The 11,027-nt window shown below is 37.4% G+C and overlaps 1 protein-coding gene across 1 annotated transcript; it reads right to left on the bottom strand.

The window, feature by feature from the left end:
• Positions 1 to 3,377: 3,377 nt before the first annotated feature.
• On the bottom strand, positions 3,378 to 9,966 carry LOC103375488 (zinc-alpha-2-glycoprotein-like). The gene is made up of 9 exons (XM_008305788.1): positions 9,850 to 9,966; positions 8,236 to 8,502; positions 7,338 to 7,589; positions 6,798 to 7,097; positions 6,214 to 6,330; positions 5,728 to 5,760; positions 4,059 to 4,148; positions 3,672 to 3,695; positions 3,378 to 3,557 (listed from the first exon to the last, which is right to left on the bottom strand). The coding sequence occupies exons 1-9, from the start codon at positions 9,902 to 9,904 to the stop codon at positions 3,505 to 3,507; spliced, it is 1,191 nt and encodes a 396-aa protein (XP_008304010.1). The 5' UTR covers positions 9,905 to 9,966; the 3' UTR covers positions 3,378 to 3,504.
• Positions 9,967 to 11,027: the final 1,061 nt, after the last annotated feature.

Below are 11,027 nucleotides of genomic sequence, written 5' to 3'. Positions count from 1 at the left end.
AATCGGATCAACTGTGAGCAAGACGCCGCTGACTACGCGGAGCGCGAATATCCAATATCCAACTTCAAACTAATTTCACCTCGGTCAACCAGCAGCAGCAGGAAGAAGTAACGGAAACAGCTACTCTGTGATCTTACCTCCACATGCGACGTGACAGAAGAGCAGCAAAGCAAATAATTTCTTCATCTTTTTTTTTTTTGGTTGTTGAAGTCCTGGAGCTTTCGGTCAGGTAGTTAGAAACAGATACTAAAAGTGGGGCGTGTTGTGATACAGTGTGTGGTCCTTCAGTAGCCACAATGAGCCTCCTCTAAAGGAATGTAACCACACCGGTCCGATGTCATGTCTTCTGAACAATTACTTCCTCCTCAGTCTATGAAAGAAATACGAAAACAGACAAAAACTCAAAACATTTCAAATACACATTGTTGAATTATGTATTATCGTTACATTTCCCTAAAAAAAAAATCTAATCTACATTCAATATACATTGTTCAGTTATTTATTGTTAAATTTATATTATTATAATTATTATTAATAACAATAACAATAATAATAATAAGAAGAAGAAGAGCCTCTAATTGGACGGACTAGTCTCTCAAGCTAGTTTCGATAGGTCCAAATATGCTAGCCTGCAATAGCAACGCCTTAAATCTTTCACACAAAAGCACAACAAATATGAAACAAACAAAAGTTGAAAGTTACAAATACGGTGTGCGCCTCTCGGACGGTGCAGAGTAGTTATTTTTGCACTGTTTGGTTTTCCTATGTAGCAATGTTGGCGTTTTCCCTCTAAAGCCGAACTGCACCTGGCCCATCAGGTGTGAGCCTGGCCCATCAGGGAGGAACCAAGCGGCGGAGGTCCAGAATGCTTGGTGGTCACGTGATGACCACCGAGTTAGTTCCTGGAAGTACTTGGAGGGCAATTTGAATATGTAAATACGGAGAGTCCAATCTGAGATTATTAGTGCCCTCGGTCGGGCGAACAGGACTACGGCCCTGACGTGAGGAGGAATATGGCGGCGGCAGCGGCTGGTAGAGGAAGAGGACGAAAATATGCGGGAAATTCAAATTTCAGCTCTCCTACACCTCCTGTTTTGAGGCCGGAGGGGAACGAATATGTGAGTTGGTCAGAGATAGGCAGTTGGGGGGATTCTGAGTCTGATATGGAGGATGTCGTAGTAACTGAGTTGCATTCAGGACAGGGTAAAGACAACAAGCTGGTGTGCAACAAAAAAAGAGCGAAATGACAGCGGTAGCAGTGAAATGTCTGAAACCTTAACTCGAGGGGGGCAGACAGTTAAAAGCTGGATTGTTATCCTAAGATTTAATGAAAGGACACAGATGAACGTCAAAAAAGCTCGTCCATTTATTTTGATGACTGAATTGGGGAACAAATTGGGAGATATTATTTCTGCGAAAGTGTTGAATGATGGAAATCTGCTTGTGCATTGTGAAAACGAAGAACAGCTCAAGACAGCATTAAATATGAAAGAGTTAGGGAAGNGCGTTTACAAATGAAAGGGGGCCATCGAGATGTTAATTTCAAGCCATGCAGCCTTTTGGCTGTCCTCTGGGCATGGTAGCAGGGTAGTAAAACTCTGGGTTTTCTAGTGTTAATAACAATTATCATCATCGTTATCATTGTTGTTTTGTGTCTTTTTGTGGATATTTGCGCTCCTTCAACATAACTTTTCCCATTTTGATTATCTAGGGCCTAATTTTCATAGTTACACAGCCCGGTATAGCGGTCTATAGTGTTGAAAGGGTTAAACAAAGTATATTGTGATAACAATATGGTATGGTAAGCCTTTTTTAACCCCATTGTGGGGAAATTTGCATCGTTTCAGCAGCAAAGTGGATAGTGCAAACATGTAAACAATATCAGTAAAAAATAACAAAAAACAAACAAAATATACATAAGTACCAGCTCAGGTTGTCCAAAGTCCTCTGGATGTGGACATAACCAGATTGCACATGTAAATGATATTGCACAGATGGTTTCAAGAGAAGAACTGCTGAAAGAGAAGTGTTAATATGACACAGATTTTATTTATATTGTACGGATTTAAGTGGAAAAATGCTGACATTGCACAGACTCTTTTATATGAAGAAAAACTGATGTTGTAGTTTTTAAATAGACAGAATATTCATAATTGACAGCTTTTAATGTGTTGATAATGCACCAAAATGAAGTAGGACAGTTTTTCAGTGTGCAGTCAGTCAGATGATGATTGTGGTGATGTTTGCAGCCATGTCAGCCGGCCCTAATAGTAAACCAGTGAAATCAGACTCCCTCTCTGTGTCCCAGGTGCCCACATCCTGCAGAGAGGAAAACCAATCTGATGGAGGTTTATCTATCTTTATATCAATGTATATTGTAGGTATTAAGAAATTTCTTTCGGGATTAATTACATTCCATTTTATATATAATGAGGACAATAGAGGGATTTCTTAGATAGGAATTTAATTTATTTATATTCTTTTTTCCAAATACTGTGAGCCAATGTTACAAAATTTTGTTCAGTGTACGCCTGTGTATCTTAAATGACAATAAAGTTGTCTCCGAGTCTAATAAATTAAACATCTGACCAAATCTAAATATGGTCACAATGCCACCTTCTATTCCTGAGTTAAATATGAGCCAGAAAAGTGTGTTTGCAGAGCATTATGATGTCATAGTGAATATAACCTTTCAGATGTAAAACATCACCCCTTCATCATTGTATCCTCCTAGTCATTTGTGTAAAATTGTCATAATTAGTCCAGGAACCCTTGAATCAAATTTTTTATTTTATTTTTTTTATCGTCAGAGGTCACAGTGACCTTTGACCGCTAAAATCTAAAAAGTTCATTGTGAGTCCAACTTCTGTCGCTGGTGCAGAGGCATAAAGATTTTATCTGGCACAGTGCAGATCTTATGGCCTCAAAGTTTTCCTTCCTTTCAGATGAAATGTATGCTTGCATGGGACTTTGTGTTCCATGCCACATCAGGAGTGTGGCTACAGTTTTCACCCCTTCCTCCGTTTGTCACAAAAAAATAACGTAACAATTATAAAAAATACATTTAAAAAAGAGGCTGGGATGACAGGCTGCAAGGTGGCACAGTTGGTAGCACTGTTGCCTCGCAGCAAGAAGGTTGCTGGTTCGCGTCCCGGTGGAGTTTGCATGTTCTCCCCATGCAGCGTGGGTTCTCTCCGGGTTCTCCGACTTCCTCCCACAAGGTCCAAAAACATGTTGAGATTAATTGGTGATTCTAAATTGTCCATGAATGTGAATGTGAATGTGCTTGGTTGTCTGTCTCTAAGTGTAGCCCTGTGATAGACTGGTGACCTGTCCAGGGTGTCTCCTGCCTTCACCCTGAGTCAGCTGGGATAGACTCCAGCCCCCCGTGACCCGAGTGAGGATTAAGCGGTGTATAGACAATGGATGGATGACTGGAGTGATGTCTTCTCTGTTCTCAGCTTTAGTCCACAGAGAGTCCAGCTCTTGTGATTGTATTTAGTGCTAAATCCTCCATTGATTTCCAGCTAATGGCTCGCTCCATTTTGACACATTATCTACAGAAAGAATGAATGATTAAACAGACCAAGTATAGTAAAATAAAAGTATAGAAAAGGGCAGTATTGGTGTGTGTGCATGCAAATAGATAAAGTAGAATAAGTTCTGCTCACCAGATGGAAGGTTGATGTGTAAATCTGTAATACAAAAGAAAAAATACAACATTTATCACAGTTGTAAATGTGACAGTGAAAACTTCTTGTAAATCTGCCCCCTCTAACTACTACACTACATAAACTTATAAACTAATCTCATCTAATATTCTATTATAATATTTCACATTGTTTTCACGTCATGTCTCCCGTACATCACGTTACAGTGCCAGTATTTACCCCATCCTGCAGCTCTGAGCATCACACTATATTCGTACAACACAGCTGGGAATTCAACTGTCCCTGAACTCGTACAACATTTTCAGACGCACCTTTCAGAAATGATGATTATTCCATACACAAAAGCTTAAATAGAATACAGTAAATCCAATCATTTTGGTCTCTCACCTTCATTGTTTATGTAAAACAGGATTCCATGTAAAACGATGAGGATGAGAGCAACAATCAGTGCAGCAATAGAGAGATATTTTAAATGATCTGTACAGAAAAAGTAGGTTAGAACAGAAACATATCTCTGCATCCATTCATTGATTCATACATATAGTGCTTAACAAATTTATTGGACCACCTAATTTGTTAAGCACTGCAGACATAACAGTCCTCAAATGTATTCATAAAGAAAAGGCAAAATTCACAATAGTCACTTAAATAACAAGAAACTGAAAAAAGTAATAATAAATAAGAATTTGCTAAATTATAATTTAGTGAAATAAGACATTGCTTTTGAATTGTGGTTGAAAAGAATAATTAAAAAACAAAAAACAAAACTGTCCTAGACAAATTAGAGCGCTTTGCTGATGAGCAGTGGGTCAGAATACCTGTCAACAGGTGCAGAAGTCTGACTGAGAGTTACAGAAAACACTTGATTGCAGTGATTGGCTCAAAGGGTTGTTCAACTAAATATTAGTTTACGGGTCCCATCATGCTTGTTTGCTTGTTTTTTGTTGTTGTTGTTTTGTTTTATATTTCTGTTGAATCACAATTCAAAAGCAATGTCATGATGTTCATAAAATTTTTATTTATTATTACTTTTGTCAATTTCAGCTTACTCCAGTGACAGCTGTTTTTTTTCTTCTTTAATGGGAGGGTATGAATACATTTGAGGACGACTGTACATCCAGTTGTATCATCCAGCATCATGAAGTGCTTTAATTCGCACTCAGCTGCGCGAAGTCAGAAATTATAGCATAATATATACATTCAACCACTAAAACAAATTTTTCTGTTCAGGAATGGAAGTAAATTACTGTAATTTGACATCTTAATCAAGAAATAATATTGTGCTTTTCTATTAATTTTTTTTGTAAAACAGCAAATTTGAAAATTCATGGATAATAATTAGATTTTAACATTAAAAATATCATTTCAGTTAAAGAGCTTCTACATACTGGTGTATTAACCATTACGGAAATGATTCTGGTAATTACCAATGCTGTAAATTTAGGGCTGCTGGGGCATAAACCTTACATGGAGCGGTGGTCTAATGAATTTGTTAAGAATTGAACATTCATCCAGTTGTTAACTCTTTATATCCAATAGTGGCTGACTGATTCTCAGATCATGACTTTTTGTTTGCTTCCATGGTCCTTTAAAGAATTATTGACTGGACATGCATCTTTTCTTCACAGCTCTGTGTTCAGTGTCTTTTTAATTTGATTTTCTGCTGCATCTGTGGACTGTTTCCTTGATTTGAATATTGGTGAATAAGTCAAGTCAGTTTATTCATAAGGACATTTAAAAATGACAGACTGGCCAAAGTGCAGTACAACTAAATAAAAAGCAAAAGAAAAACACACAAGTAAAATGCATACACATATTTCAATCATTTATGAAGTTATTTATAGTTTGTTGTTTTTCTAGATTTATAATAACTTACTATATTGTATTTATTTATTTATTTATTTTTGCTTACTTAGAACAAAGTCCTTCATACTTTTCTTGCAAAACTGCAGATAATTCAGAGTTGTCTTTTTTTTTTTTTTTTTTAACTATGTGAAAGATTGAAAAGTTTAGATCACAGAATTAGTTCTAGTAATTTCACATTACAGTAACTTACTACTTGGCGGCAGTGTCTGATAGTCATCTGAATCTGTCAAAGCAGAAACATGATGTTAGTTCACACATTCCCCACTTAAATGGAACTTTTAAAAGCTCAACATTCTGAACAAAGCAAGGTATCATAGTAATTCATAGAGATGGAGATGGATATGAGTCAAGTCAAATAACAACAGTCTTAAATCTGACAAGCAAAGACAAAAGTTCCCAGAGGGACAGTGTCATGACAGTTTATGAAATTCTCCATCTTTCCTTCTCCATGTCTCACTTAAACTGACAAATAAACCTTCTCCACCTCTTTTTCTGTTCTTATACTGTCTCTTTGACATCATTAAGCTACAGTCATGTCATTACCATATTCACAGCCTACTGTTGTCTGCCTTTAGATTGCAGTGCGCTACAAAAAAAAGCTTGTTTCACTTTAGCAAATTCAACTGGGCATCAGGTGAAATTCTAAAACCACTGTGCAGCAAACCTCAAATCTCACCTGTCAAAGTTTTGTATACGATGAATATGAGGATAACGATGAGGAAAATGGTAAAAACAAGCGCTGCAACAATGATGTGGGTGTTGGTCTCATCAGGAGTCTTACAGATGTAGTAATCTGGAATGACAGCAGATCCATCAGTGTACATGTCATGACCCCCCCAGCCTCGGCCCCAGTTTTCCCTGGTTTGTGTAGTTTCATCCTTTTGTCGTATTTGGTCTGGTTTGTCTCGTTCTGTTTTCCACTCTGTCTAGTTTGCACTTTTTGTATTAGTTTTCAGTTTTGCTTCTGTTTGATTAAATCCTTTTGCACTTAACCTGTCTGCCTGATGTGTGTCTGCACCTGGGTTCCCCGATTTTCCCCCTCGTTACAGTACAAGGTGTAGGAATGTGAAGGTATATCAAGAAGATTTCACAGTTGAACAGTTTGAAACATAAGTACACTCCAGATTAGCAAAGATGACACTCTGGAGCTAGAGTCCTGACTAAGATCAAGTGAGTGTGATTTACGAGACATCTTGCTTCAGCTAGATGAAAGTAACTGTTAAAGTAAACTAAATCCATCACTTCTGGATCCAGTCTTACCTCTGTTGGTCTTGATGGCAGTTTTGTCCAGTTTAACGATGATGCTGTTTTTGACACCAGACAGCTGAAACACACAGTCAAACCTCATCCAGTCTTCAGGTTTGACTGAAAGGTTTAGGACAACGTTCCACTGGAAGGTTCCATCATGATTGGGGAGGATCAGTCTGAGGTTTTTGTCCTCAAGAAGCTCCACTCCGTCTCTCCTCCAGGACAAGTTGGCTCTGTCGGGGTAGAAACCTGTAGCGAGGCAGCTGACCGAAGAGGAGGGAGTCTTCTGGAGGAGAGACACTGAGGGAAGATCTGGAGAGGAGGTCAGACAGAAACACAACATAATAGCTCTATGTTACAGAGAGTCGAGTTGCACCACAGTGTTATTCACTAAAAAGAATGAAACTATCATTAAACGTTAGAAATTACTGAAACAAGTGTGACTATTGGTCTCAAGGCCCCATAGTATTAGTTACAATGTGAGCTTGCTTGAGTCCTCTACATAGAAATTATTTAAACCCTATGAAAATACATCAGGTCGTGTGATTCTACCTGTTCTCTGCAGGAAGCTCCTCCCGTAGTCCAGATACTTCTTCAGCTTGTCCAAACACACTGTGGTGAGGAAGCTTTGAATGTGCTTTTTTTCATTGTCCAGATTGCGTTGGTTGACATTTGTCCACGTGCCCATCTTCTGGCTGACTGCGACAAAGTCTTCTCCATCGTAGCCAAAATGATCAAAAGTATTATTCTCTTCAGTCTCATTATCCCATTCACAGCCGTATAGCCTCTGAAAGGTGTGGACACCTGAGAGACAGAAGTACAGTCAGGTATTATGAGCTGGTCCATCAGAGGAACTTACAGTCAACGAATTAGTACATTCTATTCATTTCATTGTAACACAAACTCAGCTAAAGCCAGAAATGGAAGTCACTGGTTAAAAAAAAAAAAGCACTGTATCACACATGGATGGGGGGGACATTAATTGAGGTCTGGCAGTTCTCCCTCAGGATATTTTGAGCTTCAAACACATCATTTCCAGTATTGTGGTGATTTTTATATTAAGTAGTTTTTCCTGAATCAATTCATCCCTTTGTAAAGGAAAACACTAAATTCAGGCACCAGCTGACAAGTCACACTATAATGGACAATAATGCAGTCCGCTCTCATGCATTGCTTTTAAATATTAAACCCATTAAGATCAGTTTTTCTTATTCAGTATTATCCCTGATGAGTCTACAAACATATACGCATGATTTATTTTTTTGTCCTCCCCTCAATCCCCCCAAAGCCTACAACTACAACATTACCAATAGAGAGCAAAATAAATGATCATTTGATAGTCAGGTAAACAGCAGATACTCGGTCAGCACATAAATATCCAGCAACATTTTCCCGCTTGCATGCACAAAGTAAAAGCTTCTGTTGCAGGCCAGAGCACAGATGAACAAACCTCCAGTCTGACTGCGATGCTTCATCCGATCCTTGATGTTTTTTCTGAAGAATGTTTGTTCATCGATGCAGTGACTGTGCAAATATTTGAGCTCTGAATGTTTTTCCTTGAAGATTTTCAGCCAGTCTTGTTTTGGTTGTGGGAGGTTTTGGATGTTGCCGGCCCAGTAAACCATCTCAGTCTCATCAACATTCACAACACCCAAAAAGTCTGGGAACTTTGGCACTCCAGACGACCCGGTGAACATGAACTTCAGCGAGTGTTTTACTGCAAGAAAAAAAACATAAACGAGATTTTCAAATTGTTTGAATCACATTTTGTTTTGCTCAGGCACTACGGGCTACAAAAATAATAGTCCTGCTTTTCTCAATATTTAATGCATTTTAATACCCTGGTCATTTACATTTAAAGAAATCTTTTTCCAAAGGCCATTCATCTACTGGTCAGGAGCAGTACTTTATTTGTGTTATTATGGACCTGGGTCTTTATAACAATATGACACTGCACAAAAAATTCTAATGCATCCGAATCAATCTTGGTGCTAATCGCTGACACATCCCAGACTGTAATAATAAAGAAAAACAATGAACTTAGCATTGATTATTTTAAAAAAAGAATTAGTTTTCGTATTTTTTATTTTCCTTTCAAAGAACAGCAGCGGCATTGTGTAAAGAGAACCTGACATTTAAAGAGTAATAATATAAAAAATAATTAACATCCTATTAATATCATTACACAGGTCTACACCCATTTTGGTGTCAGTTTTTTGAGCTGATTTTGGACAATTGCAATGTGCTGAATCCAAATATTACATTGGTTTTGCTCAATGAGGTCAAAATTTTGATTTGATGAAACATGCAATTTACTTGTATTTACCTTTACAAATGTTTATGCTCATCAACTTGTGGATCATTTAGCTTATGAAAATGATTAGAAAATTACAATTTTCCTCTAAAATCCGATTTCATATGAGAAATACTAAAATAATTCAATCGCTAATGTCAAAAAATGTAATTGATTTAGTGGTAAAATCGATTTTTTTCAATCGAGTTGGCATGAAAACCTGAAAAGCAGATGTCATTTTTGGATTCAGCATTGCAAAAATGTTCTAAATCAGTTTAAAAAATCCTAGACACCTTCAAAGAAGTATTTTTTGTAACCCAGTGTTATGAAATGAAAAGGGAGCTGTTACAAATTGCTGCCACCTAGCGGCGCATTCCATTCCATTACTAGCAATATCAATATGTCATTTTTGTCTAGACATCAGTGTATCTCATCACACGGACAGTATTCACTTTTTGGCAGATGATCACCAACAGAAAGTGTCTGATAACACAAAATGACGGATGCAAAATAACGAATCACAGTGCAAAAAAATTGCCTCGGAATCCGGCGAGCTCTTAAAATTTGTCTAACAGCATTATGATTCTGCTGACTAACTCTAGTAACTTTCGCAGTATAACAATAAAATTAGTGTTTTTTTTTTTGTAGATTAAGTTAATATAGTTTTAGGAGGTTGTTTTTTTTTCTTCATTTTTTTAAAAATGAAAGTGAAACTATAGCTACTTTCTGTTAATGCTGTTAAGAGACAGTAGAGACGAAATCAGATCTTACCTGGAAATGCTACGTGGCAAAAGAGAGTAAAAACAGCGATAAACGACTTCATCATCTTGTTTTATTGATAAACTACAGCTGAACGCTGAGTTTCGACCTGAGTGAGTTATTCGCTGATCGTACGTGATGCATTTTAGGGGGACGTTCGTACTGAACCCTCGGTGATCTGGGTTTAAACAAAAGCTGAAGTCTGTTTTCTGATGGTATCATCATTCAAACTGCTTGTCATTGTAATATGGAACAAGATATTCCTTTTTGATACTCACCGTTTCTCCCAGAATTAAACAGTGAGCGGTGCACACCCCCCTCTGGCCAGGCTACATGGTTCATTCCATCACATGTCGCAGACTTCAGTTGATCAAACGTCATTAAACATTTCCATGTTCCTGTATTGTATTTGTCTGTGTTTTACACAGACTGTCTATGGTGTTTTATGATGTTTAAGTGTTTACTGACAGTTGATGTAATGTGTTAAACATGTTTTTCCTCCATCTGTACACATCTGGCTGTTTTAACTGTTAACTTTACAACCTCTAAGTGAACCAAACAGAGAAACTGGCACAGTTCAGTCATTTTTAAAACAAAGTGTACAATATCAGTTTTTTCTTTTTTCTCCATATTTCACATTTGGGGATTTTTTTTCTGTGCATCTGAATATCTACACATGAAAGAATCAGTACTTCTGTATTTTTTTTTATTTTTTTGGTAGTTTCTCTTTTCTAGTGATTTTCCCTACAGTTTGCACTTTCCCCTTTGCTGCTGTAACACTGCAAATTTTCCCCACTGTGCAATGAATAAAGTCTTATCCTAATATTTAGTGCATTAGAGAGTACGACGACCTGATTATCTGCCAACAAAAACAAAAAATAATCTGCCTGACAATCACATGTTAACATTACAATATTTCAAAATTGAAATCTCCTCATCAGAGTGCTCTGGCCAATATTTAAAAAGTCTACTCTCTGCCTCCATGAATTGAAAGTTTGTGTTGATTAAATCATAACTTAGCCTGGTGTTTAGTTTGACCCAAAAGCTGGACACAGAAAACCAAAGTCAAAAGTCTTTATTCAGTGAGCCAAAGGTATCACACAGATGATCAGTCTGTGTGGCAACAAATCCAACTAAGGAAGCAGGCAAAAGGCAAAAACCAGGAAAAACCAACATTTAATATGCAGGCA

The sequence above is a fragment of the Stegastes partitus genome, unplaced genomic scaffold (genome assembly GCF_000690725.1).
Source record: "Stegastes partitus isolate 25-593 unplaced genomic scaffold, Stegastes_partitus-1.0.2 Scaffold2625, whole genome shotgun sequence".
Taxonomy (NCBI): Eukaryota; Metazoa; Chordata; class Actinopteri; family Pomacentridae; genus Stegastes; species Stegastes partitus.
This window is presented reverse-complemented; position numbering and strand designations above follow the sequence as displayed.